The sequence below is a fragment of the Ornithorhynchus anatinus genome, chromosome 14 (assembly GCF_004115215.2).
Source record: "Ornithorhynchus anatinus isolate Pmale09 chromosome 14, mOrnAna1.pri.v4, whole genome shotgun sequence".
NCBI classification, from domain to species: domain Eukaryota; kingdom Metazoa; phylum Chordata; class Mammalia; order Monotremata; family Ornithorhynchidae; genus Ornithorhynchus; species Ornithorhynchus anatinus.
In genome coordinates, this window is record NC_041741.1 from 18,854,790 (window position 1) to 18,873,758 (window position 18,969).

The following is an 18,969-nucleotide window of genomic DNA, read 5'->3' on the forward strand; positions in this document are numbered from 1 at the left end:
GAAAATGCAGCGTTCTTATCTGAGGAGAGAGTTTGACGATTCGTCAGTTTGTCTTTAATTTCACCGTCTGGTTTCACAGGTCATGTGGACCGAGTTGCCCTGTCAGAATTTTCACCTTCTCCTCTGTTGTGCTATCCTGGAGTCCGAAAAGCAGCAGATAATGGAAAAACATTTTGGCTTCAATGAAATACTCAAGGTAGCTGACGTTTCCTCCTTAGGGTGAACTTAGCTTTTAATATTTTAATGCCTTCTTTGACCTCGTTTTAGTGATAATGGCCTGGATATTCGGTGCGGTCCTGGGAGACCTTAATGAAAACTCAAGAAGCCCAAGGCGTATTAGAAAATATCATTCCAGGATTAAGGATGAGGGGATTCGGCCAGTGTTACTCATCGGTTTGCTCTCTCTCTAATTACACAGGAGAAAAATAAGTTTAACAAACCGTGTTTTCTCCCATCTAGTAAGTGGCATAGTAGCGACTGCTTACGGTTTCCAGAATTACCGCGCGTAATGTCCCTTATACTTATCTGCCAAGAGTTCCAACGTTAAAAGGTGAAATGAAGCCGGCGGAAAGTATAACGGCTTGAGTTTCGCGATACTCGAGTTTTAAAAAGTTGACCTTCACCAAGCAGAAGCAAAGGGATTCGTTCGGTCGTATTCGCTGAGCGCTTACTGTGTGCAGAGCACCGTGCTGAGCGCTGGGAAGGTACAGTTCGGCCACAGAGCGAGACAATCCCTGCCACAGCGGGCTCACGATCCAGAACGGGGCGGGGATTGCTACTAGCCTGATTTGATGGGACTTGAATCTGCTGGCGTGAGTTTCAGTTTGTCCCTGTTTTTACTTTCTGAACCGAATTTAGCATATCAACGAGCTGTCCATGAAAATCGACGTGGAAGACGTACTGTGCAAGGCCGAAGCCATTTCTCTACAGATGGCGAAATGCAAGGTGAAGCTCTTTTCGCCGTTCTTTTGGCCCGCCCTCCCGAAAGAATCGGCTGAATGTAGCTCTAGGGATGACGCGGTCAGGTTGGGAAGCTGTTAAAATGAGGTTCATGGACGCATACGTACATTCGCATACACGCGCAGGCACGTGTCGATGAAATTTAAAAAGCTGTCCCTCTCCGGCCACACTTAATATTACCGATAGGCGGTATTTCCCGAAGGCGTACTCTCTTGGCCGCTCTTCTCACCCCGACCCCGTCCGTCTCTCCGACTGCCCCTCGACCGAATCCTCCCGGAAACTCCCTCTCCCTCCCTTCAGAGCCCGACGAAGATTCCGTCTCCTCCAGGAAACCTTCCCCGAGTAGGCCCATCGTTTTCGCTCCTCGCCGACTTCTTCCTCGTCTCTACGGGTCAAAAAAATCCTTAATTAATAACGCTAGTATTGCTCTTATTCGATCTGCCCCTTTGGGCCCTGGATATTCACTCCGCCCTCGGCTCCCCATCATTTGCATCCATAACCGTCTACCCTGCCATTTCCCCGCTCCGTGATTTCTTTCATTGTCCTCCATCCCCTCTAGACTGGGAAGGGAAGGGGTCATGTCTCCCAGCTCTATTTATTGTACTCATCCGGGCGTTTAGTACGCCGCTCCAGACATCGATAGTGATCGATGGGCGTCACGTGGCCCTCCTACCGTTCCTCTCCAGAATCCTCGCGCACTTGCTAAACGGAACTCAACGCTGTCGGGCTGCCTGCCCATGGGCTCAGAGTGCAGGGGTGGGGACAGACATTACGTTATGGCCGTGTGCGTATTTACCGTGGGGTTGAGGGTGGGGTGAATTGAGGATACAGATCCCAACGCCAGGGCACTGTAGAAGAGAGAGGGAATAGGGGAAACGAGGGAAGGTCTCTTGGATGGGCGATAATGATCAGAAATAATTGCGTAGACGGGATTTGGTCTGTTTGAAGAAAGTTTGACCAATTGGGCTTTAACCCCGTTCGAAAAAGCCGAGGTATCCGGAGGTCTCTTAGGGAGCACAGGCGACATTTTTAAGCCGTGGGATGGAATTCATCCTGAATCGTTAGTTTGTGTCGGTTTCAGTGCATTTCGTGTAGGGACGCTTCCTATTTCCAGATTAGCTTATTCTTTTCAAAACTTCAAAAGGGGCTCGGTTGAAATTCCCGAGGCCCCCCGGAAAGAGAAGTGCCGTTAAACGGTTCGGCTAACGGTAATGACCCTCCTTAAAATGTCTTCCGCTTGAATCCTCCTCTTTCTCGCGAACCCCAAGCAACACCCCCAAACTTGCGGTGTATTTTTCCTCTTCTAGGAATTGCCTCAATCCGTATGTGAGATCCTGGGTCTGCAGAACAGTGAGCTCGCCTCCCCAGATCTGGACGCTGGAGACGAAAACGTTTCTCTGATCAGGTGCCCACCGTCCACATTGCAGAATAGCTCCTTACCGGAAATTGCGGCCAACGGAACGAGAGATGACGGCGGCTCCCCGAAGGTAGCGACGCCACAGAGTGTCAACAGATTAACACCCGCCTGACCGTCGTCCCCTATTTACGAAGAGACACTCTGCTGCAGTTCTGTTTCACGTACTTGAAAGGTGCATATTTAAAAATTCCGTGTTAATTATGCTTTAGGGTTTTTGGAAAGAGAGTGTAATGTGCCGTTCTTGCATTAAAGCTTTACAAAAAGATTTAAGCTAATTATTTTTGTAGTTACTTCCCCCCGATAGCCTTTTTTTTTTGAATAACATTCCTGAGTATTTTTATAGCCAAGTGCATTTTGTTTTCTTGCCAATGAACTGGAAATAGGTAGCAGAAAGGGATGAGTTGGAAATTATGCACTTTGAATATCTTTCACTTCGTTTACTCCAAGTGTCGCTGGCTCTGCGACTCGATCCGATTCAGAGTTGAGTTCATGTCCGGCTCCCCGAGCTCTAAGGTCGCTTGTTTCCACGCGGAGCCTTCGGTAAATGACAGGTCTGTTCGTTCTCAACTGTTTACAGAGACGCACCGCTTGGGTGTGCGTGCCGGTTGAGTGCGGCGGGGAATCGGACGATTTTATCGGTCAATCAGTGGTATTTATTGAGCGCTCACTGTGCGCAGAGCACCGTACCGCCTGCCCGGGAGAGGTCCCCCGACGGTCTGCGCTTCACCGAAGGGACATAAACTCTATTTTGTACGTGTAACATCACTTGCTTATAAATATTCCGGTCCTATATTTATGAAGATTGCGAGGACAGACGTTTTCTTTATGAGATTCACTGACCTTTGTTGTGATTTGTACGAGGCAGTTTGACGAAATAACACACAGCTTTAACGTGAGCTTTTTCAAAACTATTTTCTTAACGGAGGATTCAACTCATGAATGTATGTTCCATTCTATATCTGGTATGATTTTGAAATGGAGATTGCCGTGATCTAACTTTACTAAACCGTTGATTATATTTGCTAACGATGTATTAACCGACAGGACGTTTTTATGAGACTTTGGTAACGCCTAAAATTATGTAGAAAATCGCAGAGTAATAATCTCGTCTCACAATAATGCTATTTTGTATAGGGAAAAAGGTCGTGTTTGTTTATAACCACACTCTGCTGCATGACTCTTTCAAGTTATGTAAAGCCGGCGTAACTGATAACACTGCATTAATTGCTATTTTTAACCTCCTGTAGATATTGAGAAATAAACCTGACGTCGATTTAGTGTTTTCAGTTAAATCACACGTCGAGAGGGTAGTCGGCCTCTTAGTTTACGGGAGGCAGGCTCGAGATCGGCCCGGGGCCTTCGGCCGGAAGGTTTTGAGTGACCGTGGATCCGACGGAGATCGCGGCCTTCGGACGGAAGAGAAGGTTTCGCCCCGGAGTGTTATCTGTCCCGTCAGGGCAAGTTATTATAATACGGTGCTGAAATATTTCAGTACCGCGTTTCAGAAAGTTTGGGGACTTGGTCAAACTCTCCCAGTTGAATGTTAATGCTGGAGCCCGGCCGCAGCGTTAGCGCTTTTAACTTTTAATAATACATGTGCTATCTCTTATCAGTTAATAATGAAGAAGCCTATTCAGTCAAAGTAAACCGATCCGAAACTCAGCGTCTCCAGTCTTTCATTTCCTGTTACTCAGGAAATTACTCCGAATATCATGATGCCCTTCTGGTTCTTCCTGAACATTAGTTTTTTTGTTCTTTGCGCACATTTGGTATCTACTCTATTTTTTTTTCTTTAATACGTTTCGTTGGCTGAACTTTTGTGAAATGAATGAGGCTTGTTTTAATATCAACCCGCTTGTTGGGGCGCAGATGTCATCTTTATTTAAGAACAGGGACTACGTTTCTACCGTATTCTCTATAGCAACCAGACGGAAGTAATGGGGCAGAGTCCACCGTCAACCCGCAGACGCCAGGACGGTCGGTGTCACGATTCGGGAATCGAGTTCCCCGTTTCTAGCCGTGAACTCAGAGCCTCTTTGGCCCCAAATGGCCTCGCTCCAAATGTTGGATCGAGTAATATGCCGCAAAGAGAGGGCGAGTCTTCCCGACTCACCGGTCGTAGTGTCCAAGAACGGTGACACGCAGTTCGTTGAAGTTTCTGTTCTTGCCATTTCTGGCCCGGGGAGAAGTTGATTTAACTTCTGGTGACTGGATCCCCATTTATTTTCTTATTTTTTTTACACCTCATATTAAGAGAAGCAGGCTCCTCGAATGGCTAGAGCACAGGCCTGGGAGGCAGAAGTCCTGGGTTCTAATCCCGGCTCTGCCACTTGCCTGCCGAGTGCCCTCCGACTCATTTCACCGACTCTGTTACCTTATCTGTAAAATGAGGATGAAATCTGCGAGCCCCGTGCGGGACGGGGACTGTGTCCGATCTCGTCATCTTCTCTCTACCCCCACGTGCTCAGTACGGTGCCTGGAACGTAGTAAGCGCCTAACAAAAGCCATTAAAAAGAAAAAGAGAGTAGATGTTCACAGGTGAGCGTTTGGCATATCGTGTCTACCCACTCTCTCGCACTCTTCCAAGCGCTCAGGACGGTTCTCAGGTTAGCGCTCAAATACCAAGGGTGGATTGATTAAAAAGCTTGGAGCTTGAGCAAAGAGGAGATTCCCGCTAAGCAGCGGAGTATTTTAACCTTGGAAATCTCTAAGGCGTATTACAGATATCCTGACCCTCAACAATTCTGTGTCAGTTCAGGGTCAGGGTCGCCAGATAAGTGTTATCGAAGACATAAATGATGCGTCCGGGCTGGGCTCCTCCAGCTTTTGAGCTTCGCTATCACTACATCGCCAAAAGATTAAATACTAATCGTGGACGACTTTTAATCGCTCGATTATTTGGCGCATCTGACTGGCGGGTGCTTCGGCGTTTCACCTTTCCCTCTCTTCGCGCAAAAATGCCCCCTCCCCTGCGGCCTGTCAAGGTGTTGGCGTTGATGAGCTTTGCTGTGGACCGTTAATCACGTGCGTCATTAGGTGGAATCCTGCCATCTTAAAAGTATATTTAAGCGCGGCTCGCTTTGGATCTCTCTCGTGTCCCCCCCAACCCCGTTTTTCGTCCGGCCGATTTTCCACAGGGTGCTCTCTCAAGCCATCATTCGTAACAGGCCGTTACAACGGGCGAATTTCTTCGTGTGCCATTCGAATAGACTAAGGAAGTGAAACGAAAGGCTTAAAACATTCCAAACGGTGTGTCTTGCCTTCGGTCTGATCACCCGGTGATCACTTAATCTCTTAAGTAAAGCAAAGTGCTTAAAACAATAAAATATTTATTGATAGAGGTATATTTTAATAGTAGAAAAATTCTCCTTTGTAGAATTTCACTGCCCACACAGCGAAGAGGAGGTAACGAGAAACAGATATCGGTGGTTCGGGAAGATTTTTATTTAAGCGCGTCAGGTTCCTGGGATTAAAACGAATTTCTGGGACAGTAGCTCTCGTCGATCAGAACACTCCCTTTCGAGGCGGTCTGTTTTGTCATCTACCTCTCCGAGGCTGGAATTTCATTTCCTCGGTGATAGGGGAGGTGAGGAAATTAGCCGATGTCAAACATCGGGTGAGAATGACAAGGTAGACCGTCTTTATCTTCAACCGCGTCGTCAACTTAAAATCTGTTTAACACGTGAAAGCGTGTCCTTCGTTTTGGGTTTTTCCTGGTGTTCTATGTCTCTGCCGTTGAAAAATAAAGAAGTACTACTTCGAAACGCCACAGACCTCTCTGATTTCTTTTTTCTGCCCTTCCGCGATGAACGGTCTTAAGGAACATTTTTAAAGCGGGCTTTTAACGGTCGCAAAAACCGTATCGCGGTACTGGGAGGATGTATTAAGACGCTGTGAGGAGGTTGCTCCGGGAGAGTAAGCGGTTTGGAAAATGGAGTTAAACTGAAAAATATCCTGTCTTCCCCTGCCTAAGGCGAAACCGTGGTTAGGAGAAATATTTCCACGGTGTGATGCGGCCCCCGTAGATGCGATCGGAATGTGGTGAAGCGAGTCATTTGATGGCTGCCACGACCCTGCGAGCCCCTGATCCGTCTCTCTTCACTCGAGGAAGAAAAAAAGCAAAAGGCGGAGAGAGATTTTCCTGTCTTCTTTCCTGACAGAGCCGACCCCCGATTGAGGAGAAACCCCATTCCGGCTAGGGAGGCTGGCCATCTGAGAGGCGGATAGGACTTTAGCCAGAAAACCGTAATAACTGCAGCCAGTGGGTAGAGTTTGGCTGTGCCGGTCACGAGTTGCGAGAAGGGGTTAGATGACTCCACGACCGGTCCAATTTGAGGATTTAGTGGGGCGAATTAAGCGTTTTTAAAAGTTAGCTCCTCGTGGGCAGGGATCACGTCTGTCGGCTCTATCGTAGTCTTGTAAGTGCTCGGGACAGTGTCCCGTACGCAGTAAGTGCTCAATAAATACCATTGAAATCTTCAGACGTTCCATACCGTGACCCTAAAGGTGGATTTAAGGCAGACGACAAGACAACCGCCATGAAATAATCATGAAATAATAATAATGATGGTGCTTCTTAAGCGCTTACTCAGTGCCAAGCACTGTTCCAAGCTCTGGGGTAGATACAAGCTTACCAGGTCGGGGCTCACAGTCTTCATCCCCGTTTTCCAGACGAGGGAACCGAGGCCCAGAGGAGTGAAGCGACTTGCCCACCGTCACACAGCTGACGAGCGGCAGGGCTGGGATTCGAACCCGTGACCGCTGACTCCCAAGCCCGGGCTCTTTCCGCCGAGGCGCGCTGCTTCTCTAGCAGGGGACCCCACCCAACCCACCGGTGACAGTGGATCTGATCTGTTGATCAGATTGGTCGAATCAGGGCGCGGGTTCTACCCCCGGCCCCGCCACGTATCAGCTGTGTGACTGTGGGCAAGTCACTTCACTTCTCTGTGCCTCAGTTACCTCATCTGGAAAATAGGGATAAAGACCGGGAGCCCCACGTGGGCCAACTGATGACCTGTACCTACTCCAGCACTTAGCACAGAGCTTGGCACTTAGTAAGCGCTTAACAAATATTATTAATTGATCGATCAATCAGTGGTATTTATTGAACGCACTCTATGTACAGAACACTCTCTTGGGCTGTTGAAGTTCAAGAGAAGCAGTGTGGCCTAGTTCCATGAGCCCGGGCTTGGGAGTCAGAGGACATGGGTTCTAATCCCGGCTCCGTCCCTTGTCTGCTCTGTGACCTTGGGCAAATCACTTCTCTGGGCCTCAGTGACCTCGCCTGTTAAATGGGGATGAAGACTGGGAGCCCCACGTGGGACAACCTCATTACCTTGTATCTGCCCCAGCGCTTAGAACAGCGGTTACCACGTAGCGTAGCAGATACTATATTATTATTGCCTTAAAGTAGCTTATAATATGATGGTGGAAGATTGGCCGACATAAATCGTTTCCCAAATAATGAGAGCAGGAGGAGGAACGAGGCTATCAAATGGGTGTTAGCTGGGGTTTGGGAGGAGGGGAGAGACAGTTTTATGCCCAGTAACATTCTTGGAAGATGACCCAGACAACGGTGTGTAGTGCCGAATGAGACAGGGACACGAGCCAGAGTAATAATAATAAAATTATACCTGTTAATAATAACGATGGTATTTGTTAAGCGTTTAATAATAATAATAATAATGTTGGTATTTGTTAAGCGCTTACTATGTGCAGAGCACTGTTCTAAGCGCTGGGGTAGACACAGGGGAATCAGGTTGTCCCACGTGGGGCTCACAGTCTTATTCCCCATTTTACAGATGAGGTAACTGAGGCACAGAGAAGTGAAGTGACTTGCCCACAGTCACACAGCTGACGAGTGGCAGAGCTGGGAGTTGAACTCATGACCTCTGACTCCAAAGCCTGTGCTTTTTCCACTGAGCCACGCTAGGTGCCAAGCACTGTTCTGAGCGCCTGGGGGGAATACGAGGTAATCAGGTGGTCCCACAAGGGGCTCACAATCTTAATCCCCATTTTAATCCCCCCGGCACTTACTCCGGGCCAGGCACTGTACTGAACGCCGGGGTGGATGCGAGCAGATGGGGTTGGACGCAGTCCCTGTCCCACGTGGGGCTCCCAGTCCCTCAAGCCCCATTTTAGAGGTGAGGTCGCCGAGGCCCAGAGAAGTGAAGTGACCGGCCCAAGGCCCCACGGCAGACCGGTCGGAATTAGAACCCGTGACCTTCTGATTCCCAGGCCCGCGCTCTATCAGGTGCTTGGACTAGGGAGGTGGCTGCCAGGGCGGAGGAGAAGGGATGGATCGGGAAACGTTATGGAAAAGTAACTGGCAGGATCAGTTGCGGTGTTGTTAGCAAACTGTTAAACGCTTACCGCGTGCCAAACACTGTACTGAACGCTGGGGGATATATAGGATCTTCGAGTCCCACACGGGGACCGCGCTCTGTGTAGGAGGGAGAACAAGTATCCGATCCCCGTTTTGCAGATGAGGGAACCCGAGCACAGAGCGGTTAAGCGACTCGCCCGAGGTCCCAAGCAGTTAGACGGTGGAGGTGGGATTAGAACCCAGGTCCTCTGTCTCCCAGGCCTGGGCTCCTTCCACCGGGCCACGCTGCTTCCTTAGAAGCGGATCGAATGTGGGAGCCGAAAGACGGGGAGGAACCGACGACCATCCCAAGGATCCCGAGGATGATGGCCGCCGGGCCGAGGAGGGTGGTGGTGGTGTCTACAGAAGAGGATTGGGTCTAGGGGGAAAGACTCAGCGACCTCACCGGTGTTGAACTAAAATGAAATCCCTGCCTGGATCCCTTTCCTTCTTCACCTCAGCCCGTCCCCGTCTTCAAGATCTCCTCTTGACGTCTCTCTTTCAGGAGACCTGCCCTGTTTATCATCACTGGCCATCCCCGAGACTTACTCTGAGCTGAACGCTGTGCTGTCTGGGAGAGTAATAATAATAATGTCGGTATTTAAGCGCTTACTACGTGCCAAGCACCCTTCTAAACGCTGGGGTAGGTACAGGGTCATCAGGTTGCCCCACGTGAGGCTCACAGTCTTCATCCCCATTTTCCAGCTGAGGGAACCGAGGCCCAGAGAAGTGAAGTGACTTGCCCACAGTCACAAAGCAGAGAAGTGGCAGAGCAGGGATTTGAACCCATGACCTCCGACTCCCAAGCCCAGGCTCTTTCCACTGAGCCACACTTCTAATAATCATAATAATAATAATAATGTTGGTATTTGTTAAGCGCTTACTATGTGCAGAGCACTGTTCTAAGTGCTGGGGGAGATACAGGGTCATCAGGTTGTCCCATGTGAGGCTCACAGTCTTCATCCCCATTTTGCAGATGAGGTCACTGAGGCCCAGAGAAGTGGGCCGCAGTCACAAAGCGGAGACATGGCACAGCCGGGATTCGAACCCATGACCTCTGACTCCCAAGCCTGGGCTCTTTCCACTTCTAGTTCCACTTGCCTTCTCAGGAGCCTTTTTTTCTCCCCCCACACACTCTCCATCCCAGAGCTACTACAGAACATATAAGTGTCGGGTCTCCATTCCCTCCTAGGCGCCACCGCCCCGCTACCGTGGCTCTTGACTCACATTTTGATATGTCCACTGAGACAATAACAGCGATGAAATTTCTTAGGCGCTTACTATGTGCCGAGCACCGTTCTAAGCGCTGGGATGGATACGAGGTCATCAGGTTGTCCCGCGTGGGTCTCACCGTCTTCATCCCCGTTTTCCAGCTGAGCGAACTGAGGCCCAGAGAAGGTAAGTGACTTGTCCGGAGTCACCCAGCTGACGGGTGGCGGGGCCGGGATTCGGACCCACGACCTCTGACTCCCCGGCCCGGACTCGTTCCACTGAGCCGCGCTGCTTCTCACGGATCACGGCGGCACCGGGACTGAGCCGCGTTTCGAACTCTGAGCTGGAATTCCCAGAGTGGACCCTAGCAGAGTCCCGTTGGACGCCCCAAATCACAGCCCGTAGACGTGTTAGGCTTCAAGTTTCCTCTCTGCCGATGTCACTGCCCAACGGCTTCTTTCCGATCACGTCTAGTGGAAAGAGCAAGGGCTTGGGAGTTAGAGGTCGTGGGTTCGAATCTTTGCTCTGCCAGTTGTCAGCTGTGTGACTGTGGGCAAGTCACTTAACTTCTCTGTGCCTCAGTTACCTCATCTGTAAAATGGGGATTAAGACTGTGAGCCTCACGCGGGACAGCCTGATTACCCTGTATCTACCCCAGCGCTTAGGACAGTGCTCGGCACGTAGTAAGCGCTTAACAAATACCAACATTGTTGTCTCCATTTGGTCGAGGACATTTTGCCTTTTATTCTGCGAGTGGAGATATCCACTCCTTCCCTGCCTCGCTCTGTGGGTTCTTGAGGAAGTTATTCATCCCCTCCAACTTCGGCTTCCTCCTCTTTATTCTGACCGTAGATACAATTTTCTCTCTCCATTCCCCATTTCTCCATAGGGGTGCCGTGGTAATTAACGCTCTACTTGGATATCCTACGTTCACCTCCAACTTAACGTGTCTGAAATCTTTCTTTCCACCCAAACCCTGTCCTTTCCCTGACTTTCCCATCACTGTAGACAGCACCGCCATCCTTCCTATCTCCCAAGCCCGTAACCTTGTATTTAGCCTTGAATTCTCTCTCCCCTTCAACCCACCTATTCAGTCTGTCACTAAGTCCTCCGCAACGTTGCTGAAGTCCGTCCTTTATCTCCTCGTCCCAAAAGCTACCACGTTATTCCAATCACTCATCCTATCCCGCCTCGATTTATCAGCCTCCTCGCCGACTTCCCGGTGGCCTGTGTTTCCCCGCTCCAGTCCAGACTTCACTCTGCTGCCCGGATCGTTTTTTTTTTTTTCAAGGACGTCCGGTCCGCGTATCCCCAACTCCTCCCGAACCTCCAGTGGTTGCCCATCCGCCTCTCCATCACGCAGAAACCCCTTACCGTCGGCTTTAACGCCTCTAGACTGTAAACTTGTCGTGGGCCGGAAATGCATCTGTTATATCGTTATATTGCACTCTAGCAAGCGCTTAGTACAGGGTTTTGCCCCCAGTAAGTGTTCAGTAAATACAATTGATTTATTGAATAAACAGTAAAGATGTGCTCAGTTAATAAGGTGGGTAAAGTGATTCGATAGTATTTAACTCCATTTGTATATATATTCACATATATATATAATAATGGTATTTAACTGCTTACTATGTGCAGAGCGCTGTTCTAAGCGCTGGGGGGTAATCAGGTTCACAGTTAATCCCCATTTCATTCATTCAATAGGATTTATTGAGCACTTACTATGTGCAGAGCACTTTACTAAGCGCTTGGAATGTTCAAATCGGTAACAGATAGAGACAGTCCCTGCCCTTTGGCGGGCTTACAGTCTAATCGATCTAATCGATTTAGAATCTAAATCTAATTTTACAGATGAGGTACCTTAGGCCCAGAGAAGTGAAGTGACTTGCCCACAGTCACACAGCTGCCAAGTGGCAGAGAATTCGAACCCATGACCTCGGACTCTCAAGCCCGGGCTCTTTCCACTGAGCCACGCTGCTTCTCTATATTTCCCCACATTGTTTCCTTCTATGGGTTTCATGCAGCTCTTCATTTTTAGATATTTTTCAAGAACTACGTACCGTTACCAGCATCGTCTGTGCATATGAGATAGAAAAAAACAAGACCAATTTCATCTCCTGTTTCCTTTTTTAAGTTAGTTGAAACGATTACCGGTAAAATCGTTTATCTACTACTGGTATGGCTGAAGACAGTGCAAATATTGGGTAGGAAATTTATTCAACCTGATTTTCTTGCTTCACATTTTGTTACAGGCCCTCCTGATGAAATAGAATTTCCAGGAAAACTGCCAATTCTTCTCACGACTATTTGGTGGCATTTTCCCTACTCATTCATTTGGAACTTTACACCAGGATCGGACCCAAATTTTATCTTTGGGAATTCGAACCCTCCTTTTCACTGTTGTTCTCTTCTCGGCCTGTTTCTATTTGAAATTTCTAAAATTTTGGCCTCCCACGGTAGATTCTTCTGTGCGGTTGGTAAATCCTTTAATATTTCAGTGAAATGCTATTGGGTTGAAAATATACAATAAAGCTGCCCGTTACCCCCAGATAAGCCAAGAGGCTGCTTTTTTCAATACAAATGAGAGTTTCTTTGTTTAAATGAACAAAATCCAGAATGTCAAATTGTAAGAGTTAGAAGGAATGAAGGAAGAGGGGCCTATAGTAACCAAAGTAGTGATCGAAATGCAAAGATACTCAACTCACATGAAATTTCTGCATTCATTTTACTTTGACCTTGATTTCGCCTCTTTATTTTTTTATAGAAAGCGGAGGCCAGCCTTAGTTTGGAATAGTTTTATCTGTGTTTAAGAAAGCTAAATCCAGAAAAAAAAATTCCTCCGAAAACTGAAATAGTTTTTTCCAATTTAAGTCCCCGTTGAGATTCAAAGTTAGTATGCAGCATCCAACAGAAAACAACCGGCTAATGGTGTCCACTAAAGCAGACCGGTTTCCACTGGACAAGAGCCAGTCGCCTTGACCACCACCTACGGAATGGGATAATTAGCTGTTTTTTCTTTGTTGCTTGGGTGAAGCTGGTTCGATATTGAGGTCGCCTTGAGGTCACCACCTTCCGGTGTAATGGAAAACCCCGTCGACCCACGACAGACGCTTTTCCCAGAACGTCTTCCGCATTTAATTTCAGTTATTTAACCGATCGGAAACACCTTCAATTAACAAGCGTCCGCCGGACGGTGAGAGTTCAGGGCGAAGAAGACGCTAACGGAACGCTACCATCGAAGGATGCGGGGATGGTCAACGGCTTTGCCAAAGGGCATCGTGAGGGGGGAAGCATTCCAAGTGCCAGGATAGGCCGAACACCCTCATGCCAGTGAGAAAGCCAAAAATATTACCTGTGGGAATAGACGTGCTAGAGTGAAAGAGTAGAGCCAGAGTGAGCTAAGGAACAGTAAACCGATGCCGGGGTTAGGATCGGGCAGCAACAGTCAGTTGAATTTAATCGAAGACCGTACGAGAAGAACTACGTTCAGACCGAGGGTTAATTCGCACCCATTCCAATGCTGAGATGAGGCCTAGGAGGCCTCGGGAGGAATAAGTACACAGACAATTGCAAGGGAAAGACAGTATTCCCCTGGACCGAGAACCCAGAGGCCCCAGTTCTTTGGAGGCGTTTTCTCTTACAGGCTAGGAAGGGCCACCCAGCTGGGAAACGAATGGCTTTCTGAGCTCAGATAACCCGAGACTGCAGGTCCTTAATCTGAGCTTGGCCATCGGGAGCCAGAAATGAATCTTCCCTCTAATCAGTCGCGCATCAGTTCCAGCCACGTATATAAAGGAGCCCGAAGGCTTCAGTACGCACTGCTCCGCTTCCAGCCCCTGCGCCCTGGACAGCTCACCCGTCTGCTGGGAGCCGGCCTCTCCCACCCCAACCCCTCGGGCTCTACCTCTTCCTCCTCCTCCTCCTCTTCTTCCTCCCCCTCCTCCTCCTCCTGCTCTTTTTCCTCTTCTTTTTCCTCCTCTTCCCTCCTTTTCTTCCCTCTATTCCTCTTTCCCTCCCTTGTCCCCTTCTCCTTTTGCTCTTCTTTCTCCTTTTCCCTCCTCTCTTATCCTTCCTCTTCCCCCCCACTTCCCCTCCTCTTCTCCCTTCTCCTTTCTGCCCTCCTTCTCCTTTCTCCTCCTCCTCTTTGGCCCCCTCCTCCTTTTCTCCCTCCTCCTCTTCCTCTCCATCCAACTCCTCTCCTCCTTCTCCTCCTCCTCCTCCTCTCCACCCAACTCCCCTCCTCCTCCTCTTCTCCATCCAACTCCCCCTTCCTCCTCCTCCTCCTCCTTCTCCTTCATCCAACTCCCCCTTCCTCCTCCTCCTCTCCATCCCAGTCTCCTCCTCCTCCTCCTCCTCCTTTCCATCCAACTCCCCTCCTCCCCCTCCTCTCCATCCAACTATATTAACTCCCCTTTCTCCTCCTCCTCCTCCTCTCCATCCCATTGTCCTCCTCCTCCTCCTCTCCATCCAGCTCCCCCTTCCTCCTCCTCCCCTTCTTCCTCTCCATCCCACTCTCCTCCTCCTTTCCATCCAACTCCCCTCCTCCTCCTCCTCTCCATCCAACTATATTAACTCCCCTTTCTCCTCCTCCTCCTCCTCCTCTCCATCCCATTGTCCTCCTCCTCCTCTCCATCCAGCTCCCCCTTCCTCCTCCTCCCCTTCTTCCTCTCCATCCCACTCTCCTCCTCCTCTCCATCCAACTCCCCTCCCCCTCCTCCTCCTCTCCATCCAACTCCCCTCCTCCTTCTCCTCCTCCTCTCCATCCAACTATATCAACTCCCCTTCCTCCTCCTCCTCCTCTCCATTCCACTCTCCTCCTCCTCTTCTTCCTCCTCCTCCCCTCCCCTTGCCACAACCTCAGCTCCAGCCTCAGCCTCGATTCTCCCCTGCTGTAGAGAAAGGAAATTACAGGGCGACCCCATGCAGCCGGCCATGATGATGTTTTCCAGTAAATACTGGGCCAGGAGGGGGTTTTCCCTGGACTCCGCTGTGCCTGAAGAACACCAGCTGTTCGGCAACTTAACAGTGAGTACCGAAGAAGCCTCGCAGGGGAGAGCAGCGCTTAGGAAGGAGCCCACCCTGTCCCCGGGGAAGAGCAACTGGGTGGCCAGTCCATATGCATTCTCCTCTTCCCTTCTGCCACTGAAATGGCAGGTGCCCCCCCGTGGGATAGGATTTAACCACCGGTTCGGAAGGCCCAACCAGAAAGTTTCCTGCTCAGAGTTGGAAAAAAACTCTTCGCTCAACGGCAGGAGAGACCGTGCCTAGCCCACTTTCCCTCTGGCACCAGCTCAGCCCCTGAATAGCGGAGTCCACGAAGCTCCTTGCTGTCGGGGAAGAGGAGATAGAGTGATTTCTTTGGGTCCTAGGTTTGCTCCCACAGCACAGTCTCGTTTGTGAATACACGAGAGTTATTTTCCGTTATTATATTCCAAGACAGCCCGATCGATTGTCTTAACCCCAGAGCTCTCTAAAACTGGATTTTCCAAGCTCGTTGGGAGGAAAACAAACGATTGTGTTCATTTTGAAAATGCTTTCTCTCGCCCGTTTAGTTTGGGGAGAAATGAAAAGAGAAATGCGTTTGTTTTGGCTTACGAAGCCTTTATATAAAGGGATGAAGCAAAAGGGACTTGTGTTAGGTCTTGATTTGAGATAAAAACCACAGGAATTCACAAAAAACACCAGGTTTTCAAGCATTAAAAACATCGACTAATAATTTAATTTTGCCCACATCAGAGTCTTCCAGCCGTAGAGAGGAAAGTCTATTTGTTTTAGCTTTGAATGGACAGGCTCGCACCGTGCCGATATTATGATTATTATTAATAATAATAATGATAAAAAAATAAATTTGTCACTGTGGTGAATTTAAAACTGTATCTCGGTAAACAGAAAGTTCCATAAAATTGTCTGTAGCCAGTTTGTTTAAAATCAGCTTATAGATTTTATCTTTCTAATACTTTAGTAAGATACTTGGATTGAGATGATGCTTTTTAAAGTTTTCTCCTCAGGACTGAAACAGATGAAGTTCAATGGCAAAAACCTAGTGCCTCATGCCTGATATGCTATTTAAATACTTAAGTAGTGTGAAGAGGGTCAGGGTGTTGAAGATGTATAAGAGATGCTGCCCTGCTGGAATAAGTATAAACGTAATTTGTCAAAAGCAAAGAGCCGTCTCTTCTCATATCTTCCCATTAAAATCGTGAACTTCTTTCTATCTGCTGTAATTTTCTGTGCTGAGAAAGCTAATGAGTGCTAATAGTACAATATAGCCCGAAATGCTAACATCTGAAACGTAAAGCAAGGAGCAAAGGGAACACGAGGAGAGAGTAGCAGATTGTCACTTCTTCATTTCCTTAATAGTTTCGAATATCGTGAGTCTGAAATTTTAATTTCAAATGGGAAAGATCTCGACTTTTCCAATCCTCAGAAGCCCCCGGGGAACTGCAGAGTTCTGTGTGCGTTCTGATGAAGAGAAAAACATTCCGCCAACCTCTTGCAGTTGGCTGTCAAAGGAAATGTACGAATGATTTTATTCCCCGGTGTTATTCTTTTATTTCTGACTGTGCTCTGACTCATGAGAATCTGTCATCCTTATTATTAACAAACTAGAGCTACTAGTTACTGTTTAATCATGTACTGTAGTATCTTGCATAGTTAATGAAGTTTGAATAGCTTTCAGTTCTACACATTCCTCTGTTGGAGCGTGATGATAAATTACCCAGTTTTCTAATGCCTGGATGTGACAATCACTTCAAATCTTATCCACAGTGACATAACTTACGGGGGTTTACCCGCTGTACTCCTTTCTGCTGGGTTTCTAAATTTAGGTCCCCTCTGACAACGTAAAATTAAGGAACTGAAGCTGCAGAAGGTAGTTTAATTAATTTCTGCCCATGAAAAGGAGGTGAAATGTTATTTAATGTATGGATTTAATTGGAAAGTAGAGCCGAGGATGTAGGAAAGACAAATCTTCCAGCTTTTTTGTTATCATTTAAACGGCTTATGTTGTTTCTATAAGATGTATTGTAATGACCTCACTCTAAAATGACTTAGTGGGAGAGCTGTATTAACACTCTCTCACTGTATTAACACTAACAATCTCCTAACTGTATTAACACTGAAATTTTCGATTGCACCATGAAACCGTATTTGACTCCGGGGAGAGGGATTTTTCAACATCGAGTCCTGGAAATGAGTTGATCGCCCAATCTAGGGCCTTCTTAACCCCTACACCAGCTCCAGACTGATTAGCATGGCAAGAACGATGGCCAGAATATTGGAAAAATTCATTCATTCATTCAATAGTATCTATTGAGCGCTTACTATGTGCAGAGCGCTGTACTAAGCGCTTGGAATGTACAATTCTGCAACAGATAGAGACCATCCTTGCCCAGTGACGGGCTCACAGTCTACTGGGGGGAAAATGGTCAAGAGGAATGGAATATCAAATGGTCGTCCGTGAAACATCCCCAGTTGATCCCTTCTCCCCTCTCCCTCTCCTCCAGCAATCATAGTCCGCCGTATTTTATTTCCTGCAGCTAAACAGAGCCAACGCCGGAAAAAACGAAGATAAGAAAGGCAATAAAGGGAGCGGAAAAAGTGAGACAACCGCTGAGAGTGGAAAGACGGCAGTGGTCTTTTCCTTGAAAAATGAAGTTGGCGGATTAGTCAAAGCCCTAAAACTCTTTCAGGTAGATGTTAAGAATCATCACATAACGTGACTCTCTGGAGAGGGCATTGTCAGGTAGCTATCATCTGTGTGAAATATTATTAGAGGTATTCCTTCGAGGAAACGCTCTAATTGCTGATGTTCAAATGCGCGAAGCCGACGTTTTTGAGAATTTTCAAACGAAATAAAAACCTGTGTAACTGGCTCAGGCTACCCAGAAAACTGGGTTAGCCAGCCTTTCCCCACAACCCCTGTGCTTGCCTGATAAGAGCTGCATGTTTTGTTCTGGTGACGTGCTAAAAATGCCTGAAAGCGCCAAACTTTATAAGCGATCGCATCCCTGGAATCTTAAATGGGAATCGATCACCAGGTAGAGAACTCCACCACTGAAATTCAGTGACAACTCGAAATGTCGCTAACTAAATTATCTAAAAACCTGGGACTGTTCAGCCCCCTTTAATTTTCAGACTCATCTACCCATTTGCCAATGACGCAGGAAAGGTAGCCATGTTTTTTATTTTGTAATTTATTTTTTTAAAGAAAATAGTTCAATTATCCAGATCATCTCTGGCCTCACACCTGTGCATGGCCTAATAAGGCCATACTTCGTGTCCTTTGTTCTATGCACATTTTTCTTTATTTTTGTGTTTGTGTTATGCTCCTTTATTTGATCGCAAAGTCAAAGGCAGCACTCTCTGTTTCTGTTGCTTTCAAAACTCTTAGTGCAGTTCTTGTAAACTGTAGGCGTTTGAAGATCAGTTCAGTCAATCAGAAGTATTTATGGAGTGCTTACTGTGTGCAGAGCACTGTACTAATTCACTGACCGGTATTTGACACGGAGGATCATTTTGGCTTGAGGCTCGGCCTGTCGTGTCTCCATAGGAAAAGCACGTAAACATGGTTCACATCGAGTCGAGAAAGTCCAAGAGAAGAAATTCTGAGGTTGAGATCTTCGTTGACTGTGATTGCAGCAAGAAAGAGTTCAACGAGCTCATCCAGTCGCTGAAGTTTCAGACGACTATCGTGACACTGAATCCGCCCGAGAACATCTGGCCGGACGAGGAAGGCAAGGCAGCTTTTTTACCGGTCGTTCGGTATTGTAATCTGACAGACGTTGAGTGGAAAGGTAGACGCTGGCCTTTTAATGCTGTGACCTCACACCGTATTCCCGACAGACCTTGATGGTGTTCCGTGGTTTCCCCGGAAGATCTCCGAACTAGACAGATGTTCTCACAGAGTTCTCATGTACGGTTCCGAGCTTGACGCAGATCATCCGGTAAGCGTGCCGTAAAAATACTAATGATGCTGTACCGTGCGGGAGTGCTTTATTGTGGCAGAAGCGATATT

The 18,969-nt window shown here is 47.9% G+C and overlaps 2 protein-coding genes across 3 annotated transcripts in view; both read left to right on the forward strand.

The window, feature by feature from the left end:
- The window catches only part of TBC1D15 (TBC1 domain family member 15), a 72,292-nt gene extending 66,146 nt beyond the window's left edge, over positions 1 to 6,146 (forward strand). For both annotated transcript variants that reach the window (XM_029079442.1, XM_029079443.1), the window contains 3 exons: positions 80 to 196; positions 859 to 945; positions 2,268 to 6,146. In XM_029079442.1, the coding sequence (XP_028935275.1) occupies positions 80 to 196; positions 859 to 945; positions 2,268 to 2,489 (426 nt within the window). In that variant the 3' untranslated portion in view covers positions 2,490 to 6,146. The remainder of the gene's footprint in view (positions 1 to 79; positions 197 to 858; positions 946 to 2,267) is intronic.
- An 8,639-nt stretch (positions 6,147 to 14,785) lies between these two features.
- TPH2 (tryptophan hydroxylase 2) overlaps positions 14,786 to 18,969 on the forward strand; it is a 118,195-nt gene continuing 114,011 nt past the window's right edge. The window contains exons 1-4 of the mRNA XM_029078578.1: positions 14,786 to 14,978; positions 17,492 to 17,644; positions 18,505 to 18,688; positions 18,798 to 18,898. Of these exons, the coding sequence (XP_028934411.1) occupies positions 14,874 to 14,978; positions 17,492 to 17,644; positions 18,505 to 18,688; positions 18,798 to 18,898 (543 nt within the window). The 5' untranslated portion in view covers positions 14,786 to 14,873. The remainder of the gene's footprint in view (positions 14,979 to 17,491; positions 17,645 to 18,504; positions 18,689 to 18,797; positions 18,899 to 18,969) is intronic.